Raw genomic sequence first — 20691 nt, forward strand, 5'->3', positions numbered from 1 at the left:
TCTAGGAAGATACCTTAACAGATTAGGCTGAAGTATTTTGCATCTAAGTCAATATGTGTGCATGAATTCCTTCAAAATGTCTTAAACGGTTTTGTAATATGTCCTTGTACAAGGTTAACTGAGTTTGCACAGACTGCATATTGAAGATGCCCGTGCAAAACTGCTGACTTAGGTACTTCAAGTGACAACCCTTAGGTTTATGTGCTTGAGGCACTATTGTGAGCAACTGGAAAATGGTTCTGTGCAGCAGAAAAGCCAGCCAAGTCTGAAATCTCTCTGTGTCTCTCTCTCTTTCTCTCTTCATGTGTTTCATTTCTTGCAGGAACAGCAATGGAAGCTTTCGATGTACAGCAGTGGCATAACTCCAGTCTGCTTTACGAGCCCTCTGATTGAGAAGCCAATTGGCAAAGTAAGAATGAATCCATTTCTTACTCAACAGTACGATCTGCATGTGTTGGCTGTTATGCCTTTTGTCTTGAGCTATTTGGGTGAAATAATCAAACTGATCTCATAAAAGTGGTTGATAAAATCCAAATTTTGACCAGTCTGGTTGGCCCTAGTGTACCCTTGCCCTTAGCAAAATGTTAAACTGAGAGATGTTAATCTGAGGTGCCTGTGTTCAGCTTCTACCCCCACTCCCATCTTGCTGATGTCCTCCCTTTCAATGTCCTGCTCTGATCTCTTTAACTTACCTTCCCTGGTCTATCAGAACTTGTTAGAAGGAAAGAGGGTGCTTTTAGTAATTTACATTGTAGGGGAGAGGGGAAAAAAAACCAATTTTTTTTCTCTACTCCCTTAGGCTTAGTACCTGGGGTTATGCAAATCAAACTGGAAAAAAAGAGACAGATAAACAAGAGAAAATGTTTATTACTACAAATAAGGAGCCCTTCATAGAAAAGAAGTGAGGGGCCAAAGAAGCAGTTACATATTCCGGGCTTATACTATTTTAACAAAAAGCAATAAAATGTGGAGAAGTACAGGAGAAAGAAGAAGGTCGGGGGGAGGGGAGGGGTTGGGCTTCTCAGAATGGTAAATTGTGAGAAGATAAACATATGGAGAAAATTAATGGGTTGATAAGAGTTATTTATTAAGTTTGTTATGTAGACTCAAGTTGGTGCCTTACCCATTGATAAGAATCATCTCTGGTGATAAAGTCATCTTCTTGCTGGTATGGGAGAAGAAGACACATTTAAAAATTTATGTAACCTTTGGGGGCGCCTGGGTCGCTCAGTCGGTTGGGTGTCCGACTTCAGCTCTGGTCATGATCTCACAGTCTGTGAGTTCAAGCCCCGTGTCAGGCTCTATGCTGGCAGCTCAGAGCCTGGAGCCTGCTTTGGATTCTGTGTCTCCCTCTGTCTCTGCCCCTCCCCTGCTCATGTTCTGTCTCTCTCTCCTTCCAAAATAAATAAACAATAAAACATAAACAAAAATAAAAATGTATATAACCTTTAGAAAGGGAGATTTATGCCCTGCTTTTAGACTGAAAGTGATGGGGAACTGTTTCTCAGTTGACTTCAGCTCAAAATAATTCTTTTGGCAAACTGGATTATCTGGGAGTGGCATATTCTGATCCCCTTCAACATGTTAGTGTTAGGTCCAGCCACGGTACTACTTTTAACAACATACCTGTTATTCAAACTCTCTTGCGCAATGAACGACTACTTCTAGAAGAGAAATTACAGGTTTTGCCTGAAATGCTACTCTTCTGAACCTGAAATCATACCCATCAATCCCACCAACAAGTGTAGAGCGTGATGGTTGAGTGTGGGCTTGCTAGAGCCAGCCTGCCTGGGTTCAAATCCCAGCTCTGCTATTCACTTGCTATGTGACTTTGAGCAAAGTCACCCATAAAAAGGACATCATTACAGTACCTGCCTCATGGGACTGTCACCAGATTACATGATTTAATATAAATCCATAACAGCAAGTTTTAATTTATTTTTTATTTTTTTTACGTTTATTTTATTTTGAGAGAGACAGAGAGAGATAGAGAATCCAAAGCAGACTCCGCACTGTCAATGTGGAACCTGATGCAAGGCTTGAACTCACGAACAGTGAGATCTTGACCTGAGCTGAAACCAAGAGTCAGACACTTAACCGACAGAGCCACCTAGGCGCTATGTAAGTTGTTATTTTTACCTATTTTGTTCACTATGTATCCAAGCACTCAACAAATTATGCAAGTGAATGAATGAATAAATGAAAGGCAATACATGTGGTAAGCCTAGAGGAAGCACATCCTCAATTTGTTTATGTCAAGAAATGGAAGCTGGGGAGGGGGGGTGGCGCCCCTGAGTGGCTCAGTTGGTTAGGCATCTGACTCTTGGTTTTGGCTCAGGTCATGATCTCATTCATGGTTTGTGAGTTTGAGCCCCGCATTGGGCTGTGTGCTGACAGTGCAGAGCCTGCTTGGGATTCTCTCTCTCCCTCTCTCTGCTCCTCCCTGGCTCATTCTCTCTGTCTCTCTCCCAAAAATAAATAAAAACACAAAAAAAAGAACAAGAAGAAGAAATGGAAACTGAGGAAGGGGATAGAAGAGAAGCATATGTTGGGAAGAGAAGCCTAAGTCTGGTATATCGAGCACACTTTACCAGAAGGGCCACAGTATATCTGGGATTCCTGCTGCCTTTCTGTTGTTTGCCTAGTAGAGCATCTAAAGGCCACACACAATCCAGTGCCCAGGATAAAACAGAGCTGCTGTTGACAAATGTCAAAAACAAACAAAACTTCTTGTAATAGGGCTTTTCTCTCCAACTTATAGGTATCTGTGGGCGGAACCAGAATTTGTTGTACCTTTTGTTTTGTAGGTACTCAATAAATATCTTATTTTATTTATTATTTTTAAAATTTATATCTGAGTTAGAGTTTTTTTGTACTTGTTAAAAGGAAATGAATCGGGACGCCTGGGTGGCTCAGTCGGTTGAGCGTCCAACCTTAGCTCAGGTCATGATCTCATCGTCCTTGAGTTCGAGCCCCGCGTCAGGGTCTGTGCCGACAGCTCGGAGCCTGGAGCCTGCTTCAGATTCTGTGTCTCCCTCTCTCTGACCCTCCCCCCGTTCATGCTCTGTCTCTCTCTGTCTCAAGAATAAATAAACATTAAAAAAAATTTTACAGGAAATGAATCTATTTGCCTGGCGATTCCTGGTAATTTTGCCTTGGTGGCAAGTCCCGCCCAATGCAGCAGTCCACAGGGTGTGCAACCCTGGCTGAACAAGAAGCCTCTTCCTCATGAAGTTGCAGGCCTGATGTTTTGCAGGCATAGAAGGGAAGCAACCCAAGCTACTTGGAACTGAGTTTCTGTACTTTGTATTCAGTGGATCTGCACTTCCTCTCTGCTGACTTGAGTTCCTAGTGAGAAGAGTATCACTTGGCACAAAGCAAACAAAACCCCTCTCCACACATCACAAAATGTGTAGGCAACTGCCCCAGCCCTTCACTGCCTTGTCTCTGTTCATTCCCCTTCAGCCCCACCTATTTTGTTTATATAGGTTCTTTTTATTTTTTTTTTCAACGTTTATTTATTTATTTGGGACAGAGAGAGACAGAGCATGAATGAGGGAGGGGCAGAGAGAGAGGGAGACACAGAATCGGAAACAGGCTCCAGGCTCTGAGCCATCAGCCCAGAGCCTGACGCGGGGCTCGAACTCACGGACCGCGAGATCGTGACCTGAGCCGAAGTCGGACGCTTAACCGACTGCGCCACCCAGGCGCCCCTATATAGGTTCTTTTTAAAAAAATTTTTTTAATTCTTATTTATTTTTGAGAGAGAGAGAGAGCGAGCACGAGCAGGGGAGGGGCAAAGAGAGGGAGACACAATCCAAAGCAGTCTCCAGGCTCGAGAGGGAGACACAATCCAAAGCAGTCTCCAGGCTCTGAGCAGTCAGCGCAGAGTCAGATGTGGGGCCCTAACCCACGAACTGAACCCTGAGATTGGGACCTGAGCTGAAGCTGGACAGACACTTAACCAACTGAACCACCCAGGTGCCCCAACTTTGTTAATATAGGTTCTAAATAGACCAGCAGTTTGTGGGGACAGAAAGAAGACATTTCAAAGGCTAACATCAGATGTCAATAAACCTTGGAGGGCTCTGTTTTGACTAAGTTTCACTTCATCCAGTAGACAGTTTACTAAGTTTACTGAGTTTACTCAGTGTTTTCCTATACCTGATCAGAAACAGTAACAGCTCTATAAAAATGGTAGGGAGTGACTTTCTGGAATGCTTTTCAGAGAGCAGAAGGAAATTAAGTGTAGTATGACCATTCTTGGTTTGGTGGTATTTCACTCTGTGATTCTCAGGTCTCTCTCCTCTGGCAGGGCAGAATTAGCAGCCAGGTATCCATACAGTGACACCGGGACTGTCTTGGGTTGAGTGGATTGCTCCAAAGCTCTGGCTTCTGGGATCTATACATTTGCTGTCAAATACTCTAATGAATTCAGTTTGCAATCAGCTCTGTTTGCCATCTACCTGAAGGGGGAAAATGATGCCAAAAATGTAAGCAAAGTCAAGCTTTTAATTATAGGGGTCAATGGAAAGCAGCATTGGTGTGAATAATTGAATCTATGGTTACTTGACCCTGAATCCAAACTTCCTCACATCAAAAAATGTTCTGTTGGGTGAAAGGCTGCACGCCGGACCCAGTTATGGTGTCCCAAACTGAACCAAGGACTACTGTTCCCTTGCTATGGGGGGTGGAAAGGTGTTATGAAAATCCCAATTGGACAACAGAGAATACCAATCTGAAAAAAGAATATTTTGGGACTGACTCCAGTCTTATAATTAAATGATAACTCTTCATTAATGGTTATGATTAGAGGGTAGATATAAAGGAGGAAAACTTCCAGGAGCAGAGAGGAAAAAGCCAAAGAAATCACTCTGGACAGCAGGAAAGCAAGCCTGGAATGTGTGATTATCCACTCTCAGATCAAGAGGAGTTGCGTGTTTTATTTTGCATAATTGGAGTCAGCGCCTTTTGAACGAAGCATACAAATTTATGTAAATAAGAATGCAAATGTTAAAAATATATGTCTTGGGATTTCCAGGGGATGACCTGGCAGCTTTGTCTTCCTTGCCTTTGCAGCTGCTAAATATCGTGTTGTGAAAGCTCAAGATGAACTTATTCCCCCAAATCCCACAATGTTATAACTGGAGGACTTTCTTTGTAATTCATAGGAGATACTCTGGAGAATGAATTAAGACAGACTACTCTTTAATGTATTTGACCGTAAACATGTTGCCCCCAAGAGGTTGCACAGGCTAGCAGTAAATGCAAAAGGGATTTTGGGATTTCAATAAATTAATGGCAGATCCAAAGTGGACTGTTGAAAGGGAATAAGACAATGATGATGGAGACAAAAGCAGGGATTTTGAGAGATAAGTAACATTAGAGGACGACATAAAATTTAACTTAACAGGCTCTCCCACAAAATTCTCATTGGCCCTACTGGCAAGACCAGAGACTGGGCTGAAAGAAGCATTATTTCAGCTCAGCAAGCATTGTGTAGATCATGCCGAGTCAAAACAACCCAGTAAAGTGCCATGACCTTGGCAAATTGCGCAGAATACACAAAGCGGATGGAGCTGTTTTTAGATTAGGAGCTGCCCATGACCATGGCTATGCCAACCTGCCTTTCTCAAAAGGAATTTAGGTGATAGGTAAGCATGTCCCCAGTCAAAAGGAAAGTAACTTTAACTTGATCTGACTAGAAGGAAATGGAGAGAGACACCGCCTTGAAGGATAGCAGTGTTATTAAATGGAAGGGTGGCTAACAAAACAAACAAGGCTCCCTGGGCCTTCTGTATTTCCGGGTGAGCGAAAGGGAGACTGGAGGAGGTAGTTGGAAGTAACTGGATAAACAATAGATAAAAAGAAAGGAACTGGTGAACTCAGAATCAACAAAATGGAGCACCGCTTTATTTCAAAGGTGGGAGGCATCTGTGGGAAGAAAATAAAGAGAGGTGTCCCTGTAACAGATTAATCTTTAGCTCCTTTTAGCACTTGGAGAATATTTCTTATCAAAGGAAAGTTTAGGGTAGCAAACAGGGACATTTTAAGAACAGTCTTATAAGTGACAGCCCACTGAGAATCATTGAATGTTACATCATGATGTGGTAGCTGGATCTGGATAGATAGCACCTATTCTGTGAGAAGCACCTTGGGGTTAATATTCAATATTCAGGGCTCTCAGTGACCCGAGAGAATGGAGAAGCCAACCCACAGGCTTGCTGCTGCTTCCAAAAAAAAAAAAATACCAAAGTCAGGAATAGTAATTAGAAAATAATAATAATGCTGAGCAAAGGAAGCCATTACAACTACTACAGTTGCAGATAAACAAAATTTTAATTCTTGGAGCATGAGCTATATGATTGGATCACTATCTCTATACATTTAGCTTCTGGTCTATGGAGCAAAATGCATTAAGTATTTCTCTTCTAGAGCTTTTTGTGACAAGGTGAGAATGAAGCTTTCAAAGTAAGGGGTCAATTTTCTTCTTGTGAGATAATGGAAGTTTTAGTTGGGATATGTCCATCCAGCTAAAGAGCACATTTTCCAACCTCCCTTGCAGCTAGATGTGGCAACATGTTGAGATTATTGTCAGTGGGATGTGAGTGGAAGTGATGCATGCAAGTTGTGAGTTATGCCTTTTGTAGGGAAAGGCATGCCTCGCTTGCTGTCTGGACTACAGATGAGGTAGCAAAAGCAAGAAGAGCCACCTTAGACCAAGAGAGGATGGAAGAAAAATGAAATTTAAGCATCAGGGTTTCTGACTCCATAGAACTGTTGACTGCTTTTGTTCAGCCTTCTATTGCCTGAGACAGAAATCAACTTGCATCTTGTCTACACCACTACTATTTTGGCCAGTGGTACAGTGGACAGTGGTATCCTAGTGCACAATTAGACTGGGGGGAAAGTGGCTGCGTGCTCTGTGAGAAGTCACTTAGAATCTAGTGAAAGTAGAAAACAGTAGGCAATATCAATTAAAGAAGTGAAAATGCCTAGTTGCTAAGACCCATCTCCCAAATTGAGCCTGAGTAAGGAAGGCGAGATAAACACATTAAGGTCTGTCTCTGCGAATGAGGTGATGAGCAGAAATCCGCTTAGCAGAGAACCCTGTCTTTGAATTCTGAACATAATAAACTCAGATATCTATCATACCCTGAATTTCGTAAAAGCTCCCCCTGGAACTGAGGCAAACCAGTCTGTGCTGAAAATATTCAAACTCAGGAACAGCAATGGGGCCCATTATCTGGTCAAATAACATTTCTATTGATATTCATTGTATGTAGGAGCTGCCATTAGTTTGAAAATATTTATAAATATCTTCATGCATATATTTGACATTGTATTCTATTCTTTCACCATTGGAAGCAGGTTTGGATTCCCTGGGGTAAACATTTTGGGCTCCAGCTTTTGCTATAACCCTGTCACACAGGATTTTAGTCAGCTATTTTCAACTTCTTGTCCTTGTTCATAATGGTTGTTAAAGTAGTATTCGATGTGAGTGACCTACTACATCTACAAAGAATTTTACAAAAGTCAGAACCCCTCTACTGTCCTGTACTGGCCCACCTCAGAGATACTGCAGGTTTGATTCCAGACCACCACAATAAAGCAAATATTGCAATAAAGCAAGTCAAGTGAATTTTTTTTTTGCTTCCTAGTGTATGTAAATACTATGTTTATACTCCGCTGTAGTCTTTTAAGTGTGCGGTAGTATTGTGTCTAAAAACAAATACCTACCTTAATTAAAAAATATTTCATTGCTAAAAAATGCTAACCATCGCCTGAATTTTCAATGAGTATTTTGCTGGTGGAGGGTCTTGCCTTGATGTTGATGGCTGCTGACTGATCAGGGGGTAGCTGTGGCAATTTCTTAAAAGGAGACAACACTGAAGTTTGCCGCAGCGAGTGACTTTTTTTTTTTTTTAAACAAATGACTTCCCTGGAGCATGAGATGCTCTTCGATAGCAATTTGCCCATACGAGAGCTTCTTTCACAACTGAAGTCAATCCTCTCAAACCCTGTTGCTGCTTTATCAATGAAGTTTATGTAATATTCTGAATCCTTTGTTGTCATTTTGACAGTCTTCACAGCATCTTCACCAGGAGTAGATTCCATCTCAAGAAACCACTTCCTGTGTTCATCCATAAGAGGCAATTCCTCATGTGTTCAATTTTTATCATGAGATCCCAGCAATTCATTCATATCTTTAGGCTCCACTTCTAATTCTGTTGCTATTTCCATCACATCTGCAGTGATTTCCACCAAAGTCTTAAATCTTCAGTTTGTAAAAAACAAATGAGAACAAGATCTACAATATCTGTGAATCACCATAAAGTGGAGCACAATAAAACAGTAGAAAATATCAATTAAAGAGGATTGTCTGCAAATATTAAATAACCAGACTTGAGAATATATCCTTTAAATTTAGATTCTTGGATTCCCACTATTACCCCAGCATACCCTTGGCTGAAGTTTGGGTCCACTGGCAGGAGTTCACGTGGGTAACAAATGCAACCTGATGCACAAGGACAAGAAATCTATCCATCCCAGTATTCCTAGCAGAAAAAATGGCCCCATTAATAGGTCTGATAAGCTCCAAAGAGTTATAATAAGGTTTAACAAATATGCTTAAACCAATAGCTGTTCAACTTATATTCTCCCATCAGTATATAAAAATATTCAATGCAAGATCCCAAAACCTACAGAAAATAAATGAAATATGAACAATGAATATCTATAGAATATATTTTATTAGGTCTACAAAATTCATCAGTTCAGAAGCAGGTAGATGCCTATACACTATAAAAATGGGAAACAACAAACTTGAACAAAAATCATTCTTATTCTGATCTTGCTTTACAGCTTATCTATAAAGGTTGAAATATATGGTACAACATGTACAGCCATATTATGATGTACTTGATGTTTAAATATGAGGTAAATGTTTTATTAACAATACACACACACACACACACACACACACACACACACACACACACACACACCAGACCCTTGCTACTGGAGACTGTGCCATTATCAAAGGTCATGGAGTCATATTTATATTACAAAACTCCTGTTTATTCTTTTCTTATCTCAGTGTGCTGACACTTTCCCATTAACACTGCCCTGATGTCTCTCCCAGAACCCAGCTGAAAAATATCAAGCGGAACTTCTGATAGAAAATGCTTAGTAGACTGCCTCATCTGTTATTGACAGAAAGAGAAACTTTAATTTGTCCAACCTGGGAATAGGGAAAAAAGATCTAAGACTGCCATAGGATACATATACTCTCTATTCACATAGACCTAAAAAAAAATAATATCACTAAACTCTGAGAAATAACACTGTAGCATTATCAGCAGAATTCATATAGAACTTAGGCAGTTTTGCTTCCTTCCCAATACTGTGGGTTCCCTTGAGAAAGCCAAAGGAAACCTTTCTTGAAAAATTACAGTCTAAGCATTCTATGCCAACCAAATATCCATGAAGAAATAAACAGATATTGAATGGCTTCCATGTGTGAGGCAATCTGCTATAAACAGTAATCCAGGTCGGTTGGGTATAAGTGATAACAGCAATAATAATTATTGTAATAACCACCATTGTTTGAGGACTCTGCAAAACACTAACCTAAGTTCTTCATATCCAGTCTCCCATTTAATCATTTTACAGATGAAGCCTAGAGAGGATAAAGAACTTGTTCAAGGTCACAGAGCTAATAAATGATAGAGTTGGCATCCAAAACTAGGCATGCCTGACTCAAGAACCCCTGCCTAACCACCTGCTGGAGAGATGGGTTTTTATTTGGACGATCTCTTTTCTGTTCCTAGTTAAAATATAATCAAAGTTTCCCGAGAGCACACAGAAGGATGCCAAAAAAGTATGACCTGGCTTATATTATGGGTCACTCTGGCTACAGCTAACCAACCTTAGATTTTCATTTTCCAAAGGCCCCAGTTAAAAATAGCAACCCTGCACAAGTGGAAATAATGTGTGATCATGCAACGTTAGGTTGTCTCTTTAAAGGCAGTTGCTTTACAAAGAACTTTAAAGGGGGTATGAACTGCAAAAGTATCACCATGAGGTTACTCAGATCAAAATAGTATCCTTCAGAAGCCTTTCCATATATTTTGGTGTCCCAGTTTGTCTCCATTCGGAGAAAGAGGTTTCGTGTTCACCTAATTCATGAGGCTATGCGTTTAATTTTAAGAACTTTAACACTTTCAATGAAGAGTCAAAGTGGTATTATTAAATATCATTAAAGTTCAATTTAACAAAAGAATCGCAATAAAGCCAAGGGTAGAGCTGGAATCTCCACTTGCCACTAATGCCTGTTAAGGTTTTCATATAGACCGTTTGGGTGCCTGGTGAAATAAACGAGTACGAATGAAGTGAACGGAGAGTAGATTGCATAAAAGTTTATGATCTGAAGAATAGGGGAGGTAATTAGTGGTGCGGTGAACTCCCCAATTGTGTCTACATTTTTAAAGGTCATTTCCTGCATTTTATGAGAGATGGGGAATTATATTTGGGCTCCCATAGAACTTTGCTTTTACTATTATGAACATTTATTTCACTGGACCTCACTTAGGGTTGGTTGATTGCATGTCTGTCTTTTGCAGGGCTTGTAATCTCTGTGGCTGGGGGCTTAGGCGGGGCAGGATTGTGCCTTGTTCATTTTTTATGTCCTCAAATCGCCAAGCCTAATTCTTTCCACATGGTAAGCTGCTTTCCACATTGTAAGCTCCCCCTGTTACCAAGGGGAGAGAAGTGATAGAAAAAGAAAGGGAAAGAAGTTCTCATATTGTTGTATCTTAGATCCCTGTTTTCTTGATCACCCGGGTTCAGCCTGCTTTTCATTCAATGCCTTCTGAAACCTAACAAACAGTGAAAAACAGTGAAAAATTCAACTTCACCTTAAAAGACATTTGCTTACAGGGTAACTCTTAAAAGACATTATTCATTTGCAAAAGGCAGAAGCTGATTTTTATAGCAAGAACTTACAAAGGGAAATCAGCATTTAGATTACAATAGAAAAAGAGGTTGAGGGTGGGAGGGTGGGAAGTGTTTCCATTCTTTGTGGCATAGAAGATTCCTTCCTTCACTGTACCAGAGAAAGTAGTCTTGCCAAGGTCAGTAGGAAAATCCTTACTGCTAAATCCAGAGTACATTTCAGTTCTTCTTTGGCTTGACTCAACTGACCTCTTCTTGCAAGTTGTTCCTCTCTTGGTTTTTTTTGAGAGCTGACCCTGCAAATTCCCATCTGACCTTCTCAGTCTCCTCCACTGTTTCATTCATCTTTCTTCCTCAGTGATGCCTCCGATTTTGCTCTCTAGTGTTCCATTCCTGGTGCCCATTAAAAAAAAAATCAACTCTCTCTCCTTAAGAAATTTTCTTCATTCTCTTGTTTTATTTGCTCAGTATGTTCAAAAACTAAAGCAATTGGCCCCTCATTCCCTTCTGATTCTGCTGCTGTATAAATGCTCTGTACCTCTCCCAGTGAAGCGTTCCTACGTTCTTCCCAAAACTTTAAGGCGGGTGCCATCCCTCATTCTTTCTCTTCCATTCAGTCAGCCACGCAATTCAGGTGGCTCTGAATCCTTGACATTCACCCTCTTTCCCCCCCTTGTGATTGTTGTAATTAAGGACTTTGTCATCTCTCCTCTGGTTCCAGATGAACTCCCTAACTGGTTCCCCTCTCACCACTCACCTTCTTTCAGCACCCCATCAATACCACTACAGAGTTATCCTTTCCAAGTGCAAATATGATCAAGCTCCTTACTTGACTGAGAGGTGGAGTGACTTCCCATTACTACTGAGTTAGGCTGAATATCTCAATGGCAGAGTGAGGCATGTATGACGACATACCTCCCGGCCACCCCAGCCTCAGCTCCATTGCTCATTCCCTCGACTCCTACACACTACTTCACAGCTCTGTGCCATTGTGCAGGCTGTTCCTGCCTAAGCCCCTCCTCTTTTTCAAAATCTGTCTTACCATTCACTTCCACTTTTCTTCTGCTCCTCCTCCACCCTCTATTCTGAGTTAAACCTGTACTTGTTTTCTATTACTGCGTTGCTCTTACTTCGTTGAAATTGTTTGCTTGGATTTCCATCTCCTCTTAGTGATGGACCATGTTTCTTTTCTTTGTATTCCTCCCTGTGTGGCACAGTGTATGGCACACCCCAGGCACTGAATGGTCTGGAAATCTTATCTGTGCTTGTGAATGCTTTGTTTATTTCACCACATACCCGGAATCCAGAGCTCGTTCAAACCCAGAATTCAGAACTTTTCTTCCCACCTACACATTTTAGGATTCTCTTGGCCAGATAACCCAACTCTAAAGTTTCATTAATTAAAGTAAAACCCTTCCTACAGATGATTAATGCCCACTGTTATGCTGGAACTCATTGTAAGAAAAGGAAAGTTTTTTATCAATTAGAGACCATGAAGACAGGGCCTTGGCCAATGTGAATTCCTCCCTATTTAACTGATAACAGTGAGATAGTTGAGGAAGATGGGTATATTATCCTGTTGAGGTAATTCTACCAGATCTATTTTATTAAATAGGATTGCCAAGGGAGCTAGAAGTGTCTGCTCTGCCTGTAGAAGGTAAGAGTGATCATGGTCAGCATTTCCAGAAGCGGCCTATGCAAAGAGAAGGAAAAATGGTTGGTTACTGGCTTCAGCTTGGACAGATAGGAAGTCGGTCATGAAAGAAAGTTCAGCCTTTTGTTCCTTGAAAATATCTGACCAGCTTAAAATCAGGCATTCTGACAGGTTAACTCCAAGTGTGAGAAGATGAGAGGCTTGTACATATGGATTTCAGTGTCTCACAAAGAAGAATTTGTAGCACTAACACTTACACTTTTTCATTTTAGTCAGTATTAGTAATCATAAAAATAAAATTTTATGGCATCCTTTTTTCAAAGAGCAAATTAGATACAGAAAAATCAAGAATCTTCACATATTTTCATTTCAGCATGGAACAACTCTTACTATGAGAAAAGTATACATTTATAATTATATGATCAGACAATTTTACTAAGAATAGTAGGTGAATATCATTTGATCCATGGTGCTAAGTATTCTGGGAGATACTAAAGAAGTTATTCCTGTCTTAAGGGATAAAGAATGGCTTATTCAGCACTGGAAGGTAATTTAAATGTCATCTAGTCCAACTTCTCATCTGATGCTTAAATCTGTCCTACAAACACCTGCCAACCCTCCTGTGGCCATTTCCAGTTAGAGGGAGATTTCTACCACCTGAGGCAGTTCGTTTCATATTTATATAGCTCTTATTATTAATGATAATAAATAAGGTGCATTGCGTGCTTACTATGTGTTAGACACTGGGCTAAGCATTTTATCTTCAAAAATCCTGCTTAATCTTTATCATAACCTCATTAAATGGTACTGTTATTATTTCCATTTTACAGGGAAAGGGGAAACTGAGGCTTAGTGAGGTTGGGCAGCTGCCCAACATCATCCAGCTTTAAGCAGAGGACCTGGTTTTGACTACATAGTCTACGTTCCTTTTTTTTCCTTTTCTTTTCTTTTAAAAGTTTATTTATTTATTTTGAGAGACAGAGAGAGAGAGAGAGAGAATTCCAAGCAGGCTCTACACTGTCAGCACAGAGCCCCACATGAGGCTCAGTCCCATGAACTGCGAGATCATGACCTGAGCTGAGATCAACAGTTGGACACTTAACTGACTAAACCACCCAGACACCCCAACATAGCCTACATTCTTTTTTTTTTTAATTTGTTTTGAGAGAGAGAGAGAGAATGAGCAGAGAATGGGCAGAGAGAGAAGGAGGTAGAGAATCCCAAGCAGGCTCCATGCTGTCAGCACAGAGCCCAATATGGGGCTTGAACTCATAAACCATGAGATCATGAGCTGAGCCGAAACCAAGAGTCAGACGCTTAACCAACTGAGAAAACCAGATGCCCCTAGTCTACAATCTTAAACAGTATGCACATGCAGCCTCTCTAATTCAGCCTCTTCCCTTTGGTGACATGAAATATACCTTCTTATAGCTTCTATTCATGGGTCCTAATATTCAAAGGTCCTAGTTTTTAATGAGGTGGCACTAAACATGTCCAGCCTCTTTTCCACATGGTAGGTTTTTAAATAGTTAAGACATTTATCTTATCCACTCTACCTCCTCGATATTTCCACTGGATACCCAAGTGCATTGCCTTCCATTTTTCCTTGTGTGCATTGATTTCAAGGTCCTTCAACATAGTGGTCAATGTCCTCTGGACAAACCCCACTTTGGGGTCTGATACATTTAACACAGCATAAAGTCATGAAATCATAGCTTAAAATCCAGCTTTGTTAGAAGAGTAGAAACACAAGGTTGAGTCATATGCTTGTGGTCAACCAAAGCCACTAAGTGTTTTGCATATATGTTGATAAGCTATCTGGTATTGTGTATTCTTTACACAGTTAGCTTTTTTAACTGAAATTTAGAGTTTCATACTTCCCTCAGTTACATTTTACCTTAAGAGTATAGTATATTGTTTCTAGAATGCTATAGTCTTTTAGGATCAAAATGCTGCAATTTAGTATTTTTTATCTTTCCCTTTGTATTTTTAATTTTTGCCATATATTAAGCCACCCTAAACTTGGTGGATTTGGTTCCTAATTCTATGTGTCAGAACTTATGCTGGGCTCAGTTTAGCAGTGTTTCTGGACTTCACCACTCATATATCTGTGGTTAGCTGCTAGGTCACCTGGAGGCTGGTGGGTCTAAAAAAGTGTCAGCTGGGATAGCTAGTCTCTGTTCTACATGGTTTCTCATCCTCCAACAGGCTAGTCTGGACTCGCTCACATATCAGAAGAGAGGTCCCAAGATAGTAAACAAAACCAAGAAAGACTGTTTGAGTCCTAATAAACTCAGGACAGAGACACCATCATTTTCCCTTCAGCCAGTTGGCCAGAACAAGTCCCAAGGCCAGGAATCTTCAAAGGCTGGGAAAACAGCCTCCATCTCTTGATGGGAGGAGCTTCAAAGTCACTTTACAAAAGGCCACCATATCAGAAGACATGAAAATTGTGGCCATTTTTTAAATCTCTCATACTCTTAGGGTCATGCCATTTGCGGATTTGATAATCACATCATCAAAATTATCCTCTAAAAAATTCATAGGAATTTCAATTTAATAGGGTCCAAAAATGAAGTCCTATGTAGCATAGTACTTTGGCTCTTACAACCTACTTAGACAACCATAACAAACACACTGTAAACAGTAAAAGAAAAAACTTACATGTTAAATAAACTATGCCATTTTCTTTCTAAAGACATATAAAGAACAAAGAGATCTTTAAGGCCAGTACCAGGAAAAGAAATGTAGATGACTGTAAACTTGATCTGGATTTGAAAAAGAAAAGGCTAGAATCTGAGTTAAAAGAGAAATGGTGTTCAGGTTAGGAATTAGCATGTGTAAAACCAAATAGACACAGAATAGACCTGAGTGACAATTTTGAGGAGTTCCTCTGAAGAGTATGTGGTGAGAGAAAGGGAGGCCAGGTGTGGGGGATCCATAATGAGAGAACTTGAAGGTGGAAACTTGAATTTGAATTTGATTTTGTAAATAACGAGGAACTATGGATGGTTTTGATCAAAAAGATAATGTGATTCAAATTTTTGCACAACTAACCTCATATTAGTTAAATTTTTTGAGTCAAGAAACCATTTTTTTGAGTCAAGAAACCATTGAGAAAGTCTTACAGCTTTTTTATTCCTGATTTAAACCGAGTACCTGATAACTTTTTCTTAAGTAAAAAACAAAACAAAACAAAAATGACCTAAATAATTACCCTGTCAATGAGATTTATTTCTGTCGATTTAAGGAGCAGACAGAAGATGTCAACATCTGGAAAGAGGTGACTATGTTCTTTTTCTTAAAGAAGAAGAAAAAGGAATGTAACTACTTCTGCTTATATTTGAGTCATTATATCATGTGTACAGAATTTTCAAGGTTATTTCCCTCAATGGTAAAATGATAGTTTGCAGAAATAAAAAGCTGACACTTTCAAGATTTAAAACTTAGTGATTGAACAAAATCCTGAGTAATCACAAAAGTCCTAGTTTTCCATTCTGGTATAGAAGTGCTCTTACAATAAGTAAGAGGTCATGACAGACACCCAGCCATGTCAGATACTCTCAGTCTGAGTCCTAGTGTGATGTCTCTGTAAGTAATAGAATCTCTCTCCAATCAATGTACCAATGTCAGGGCACAGAGAGTGCTGGGAAAATTATTGAATATTTGGAAAATAGTTTGGGGTCCCACTGAGAAAAGCTCTATGGCCAGTCAGAATTCCATCACTAGGTGGATGGTGCAATAAAGGCCATATTCACTACTTGTCTGGAGACATTCTTGGAATACATACTTTCTAGAAGAAATCAATTTAAATCCTCATCTCCCTTGTACACTGAAGTGAATTTCAGATTCACTTCCATTAAATTCCAAGATTTAATGTTAAAAAGAAAAAAAAAAAAGTCCTAGGAAAATATTTAATGATCTGATACTATAATAGAGCAAGACTTTCTAAGCTGAAAAGTATTAGAAACCTAAAAAAAAGTATTAGAACCCTAATGCACTACTGGATCCAGGAAATAATTATCAGTGACCATTAAAACTGATAGCTCAAACATTGATTGCCTGCAATGTTGATTACCTGCAACCACTAATTAACTTTAACATCAGTAAAAGTGAGACACGTAGACGTTATGTGTCTCATGACATGATGCAAAAGGAGGTTCACAGTATCACCTGTGAAGTATTCTGTCTCTCTAAAATTAATCCTGAAGCTTACCGAATCTGTACCTATAAATATCACTTGATAGAAAATTCACAGGATAGAGGAATGTAGTAAATGACATCACATGGATATGATCATCCAAATCTAGAAAGGGGGCGGGGGGGTATTCCTTAGGACAAATGACTCCATTTTTTCAACAAATGAATGGCATAAAATATAAAAAGGAGAGGGAACTTTTGTGATACATGACTAAACACAGTACATGGGTCTTACTTGAATCTAGATTTTAAAAAATTCTGCAATGACATTTTTAAAAATCAGAGAAAACTGAGTCTGACTAGATATTAGGTATTAAAGAATTATTGTAAATGTTGATGGGTGTATTGATTGTTCTTTGAAAAGCTGTGATCAACTAGAAATATATTTTGAAGAACTTATATGTGACATGATATTGTGTCTGAAATTTACTTTAAAATACGTTAGCAAAAAAACAGTGAATGCATGGGAGGGAATGTATGATAATTTTTGTCCTCGGTAATGAGTACATGTGGATTCATTATAATATTTTTTTCTATTTTTATATAAGTTTGGAAGTGTCTGTTCAAATTATCTGAAAGTTGTTGGAAAAAATATCACAAAGGAAAAGGTCAAGGTAATATACAACATAAGCAAAATTAAGAGTTTCTATGTTCTCTTAAACAACAGGCTGGGGAAAATATTTGTTACAAATGTGACGAAGAATTAACATCCATTTTGAAATGCATACATGCACATACATATATGCATACAGGCTGATAGGAAAAATGCTAAGAACCCAATAGCTAAATGATATAAACATTGAATTCAAAAGGGATAATGCAAATTGCTTAAAATATCACTTTAGAAATAATCATAAAAAAGCAAGTTAAATCCTTTTGAACTGCTAAAGCAAGCTGTTCTCCAGAACATATATGCCTTTTGTGCCTTGGAAGACAATCATTTCCTATGATCAATGGAGAAACTTTTTTAAAATAGCAACAGATTTTTTATTAAATGCCAGAGAAGTGTCATGTACAGTAAGAACTATGTTGGGAAAGACCAACACTTCTCCAGGGCTGATAAAATCCTGGCCAAGAGGCATGATGGGCCTGAAGAGGGAGTGCATAAAAAAAAAAAAGAACTCGGGGAGCGGGTTGTGACACGGAAGGGCCTCACAGGATGCTTCTACAGGTGTTGACAGTGTTCTTAATTTGGTTACTAACTATGTGAGTGGTCCTTCATAACTATTTCTTAAATTGTATATATAGATTTCATACCATTTTAATACATGCATTATATCTTATAATAAAAGTTTGTTCTAAAGTAAAGTCCAACCAGTATGGTCACCCACATGGTTTGAGTTGCCTTATGTGGTGGTTGGCCTGAAATTGCCCTAAGTGAGCAAAGAGGAGGATGACTGCCTTGGAATGGGGTCTACATGGGAGTAGCAGACTCCATTGAGGTTCTAGAGTGGTGCAAGCTGTTTCTCAAGAGAAATTCTTAACTCATGTTTGGTTCTAGGGGCTCCCCAGACGCATCATTGGCTGTTGAAGAAGCGTTCATCTCTGGAACTACCTGAAAATTAGAGTACCCCAGAAAAACCCAAGAATTCCCTGAGAATTTTCTTTTTTGCCAACAGTTCTCTGAGAAATAATTGACATACAGTACTGTAGGAGTTTAAGGCATATAGCATGATAATTTGATTTACATATATGGTGAAATGATGACTGCAGTAGATTCAGCTAACAGCCATGTTCTCATATAGATACAATAAAAAGAAAAGAAAGAAGAAAAAAACAAAGGGAAAAAAAGGTGTTCTCCTTATGATAAGAACTCTTGGGATTTACACTCTTAACAACTTTCCTATATATCACACAGCAGCGTTAGCTATAGTCACCATTTTGTACATTATATCCCTAATGTTTATTTATCTTATAAGTAGAAGTTTGTCCTTTTGACCAACTACCTCCAATTCCCTCTCCATACCTTGCCTCTGGCAACCACAAGTTTGATCTCTTTTTGTATGAGTTTTTGTTGTTGTTGTTGTTTGTTTGTTTGTAAGATTCCACATACGATTGACACCATATGGTATTTTTCTTTCTCTATCTGGCTTATTTTCACTTAGCATGATGACTTCAAGGTCCATTCATGTTGTCATAAATGGTAAGGTTTCCTCATTTTTTACGCTAAATAATATTCCATCATGTGTATATATCACAACCTCTTTATTCATCCATCCATCCATGGACGCTTAGGTTGTTGCCACATCTTGGCTATTATAAATAATGCTGCATCGAACGCGAGGGTGCAGATAACTTTTCCAGTTAATTTTTTTAGTTACCTTTGGATATATTCTCAGAAGCAGAGCCGCTAGATCATGTGGTAGTTCTATTTTTTAAAAAATTTTGAGGATCCTCCATACTGTTTTCCATAGGAGTTGGACCTGTTTCTTTTTCTAATCCCATCCATATGGGATATTTTAATGGCTAGAAGAGCTCCATATACATTACACATTAAGCTAGCATCAAGACATCCTAAGAATGGGCAGACTCTCAAATGGTTTTCTAGTAGTGAAGATGGATTTATTCTTATTTCTTTTCATCTTTTTACCTAGTTCCCCCAGGTGACTAATACCATGTGTTCATAAGATGGAAAGTGAAGGTAAAAGAATAGATGATTTGGTTAAGCTATGATCTTACAAAATCAATCAAGTTTGTACTCCAGTGTTAACTCTCAGCTCTAAGATGCTGTGTGCAGTTTGTAATTGGTGTGTCCAGAAGGCTGGCGTGTAAAGCAATTGTGTCAGGTCAATATCAAATCCTATTCTTAGCATCAGGTGCTCAACCATGATCTGTCCATGGTCATGCACTTTACAGAATTTATTTTTTTTTTCAACGTTTATTTATTTTTGGGACAGAGAGAGACAGAGCATGAACGGGGGAGGGGCAGAGAGAGAGGGAGACACAGAATCGGAAACAGGCTCCAGGCTCTGAGCCATCAGCCCAGAGCCTGACGTGGGGCTCGAACTCACGGACCGCGAGATCGTGACCTGGCTGAAGTCGGACGCTTAACCGACTGCGCCACCCAGGCGCCCCGGTCATGCACTTTAAAAGAAATTATAAATGATAAAAACAACCAAAAATGTCAAAGAAAGATGTGATCATTTGTTGATACAACTGTGGAGATAATCAATTTAAAAAGTCATTCAGAACAAGGAATTAAGGCTTTCCCTGAAACCATACAACTCACATTATGCTCTATAATTCTCTTTCCCCACTTGTCTTCTCAATTTGCTCCAACTTTATCAAATTACCTGGAACCTGATTATTATACTCTGTCCTCAAGAAAGTTTTTCCTGGGGACAAGGGAATTAGTCTGTAAGTTTCATCCATGAGTTTGAAAATGTTAATTAATGACAAATTAGAATGGCATTTACAATAGATTATTTGCAATAGAATTTGGTTGTCTTTGCTTAGTTCTACAAAAAAAAATCCTCTTTTTGTGTTTATGGAAGTAATACTTTCAATGTTCTTCATTATGGCTAATCTGGAAAATTCAGGGAAGGTCGGCAGGAAACAAAAATTTCCACAATCCGAAGATAGCTACAATCCAAAGTTAACATTTTTTTGGTATTTTCTTCCTACTTCTGCATGCATTTGTGTTATATAACTAAGATTATAAAACATATGCAGTTTTGTATTCAGTTCTTACTTCACATTCCTATATGGGCATTTTATAATGTCATTACATGGATTTCAAAACTATCATTTTTTTTTATTGAGGCATACATTAACATGCAACATTATATTCATTTCAGGTGTATAACATAATGTCAAAAATCTCAATCTTAATAAATAATATTTGAGTATATCATTATAGCTTAAATTATTAAACAAAAATT

General features: G+C 39.0%; 1 protein-coding gene across 1 annotated transcript in view; it reads left to right on the forward strand.

Annotated features, from left to right (window-relative positions):
* The first annotated feature begins 322 nt into the window (after positions 1–322).
* Positions 323–20691, forward strand: part of RASGEF1B (RasGEF domain family member 1B) — a 161533-nt gene continuing 141164 nt past the window's right edge. Inside the window, exon 1 of the mRNA XM_027059272.2 lies at positions 323–409. Coding sequence (XP_026915073.2) covers positions 344–409 — 66 coding nt within the window. The 5' untranslated portion in view covers positions 323–343. The remainder of the gene's footprint in view (positions 410–20691) is intronic.

The sequence above is a fragment of the Acinonyx jubatus genome, chromosome B1 (genome assembly GCF_027475565.1).
Source record: "Acinonyx jubatus isolate Ajub_Pintada_27869175 chromosome B1, VMU_Ajub_asm_v1.0, whole genome shotgun sequence".
Lineage (NCBI taxonomy): Eukaryota > Metazoa > Chordata > Mammalia > Carnivora > Felidae > Acinonyx > Acinonyx jubatus.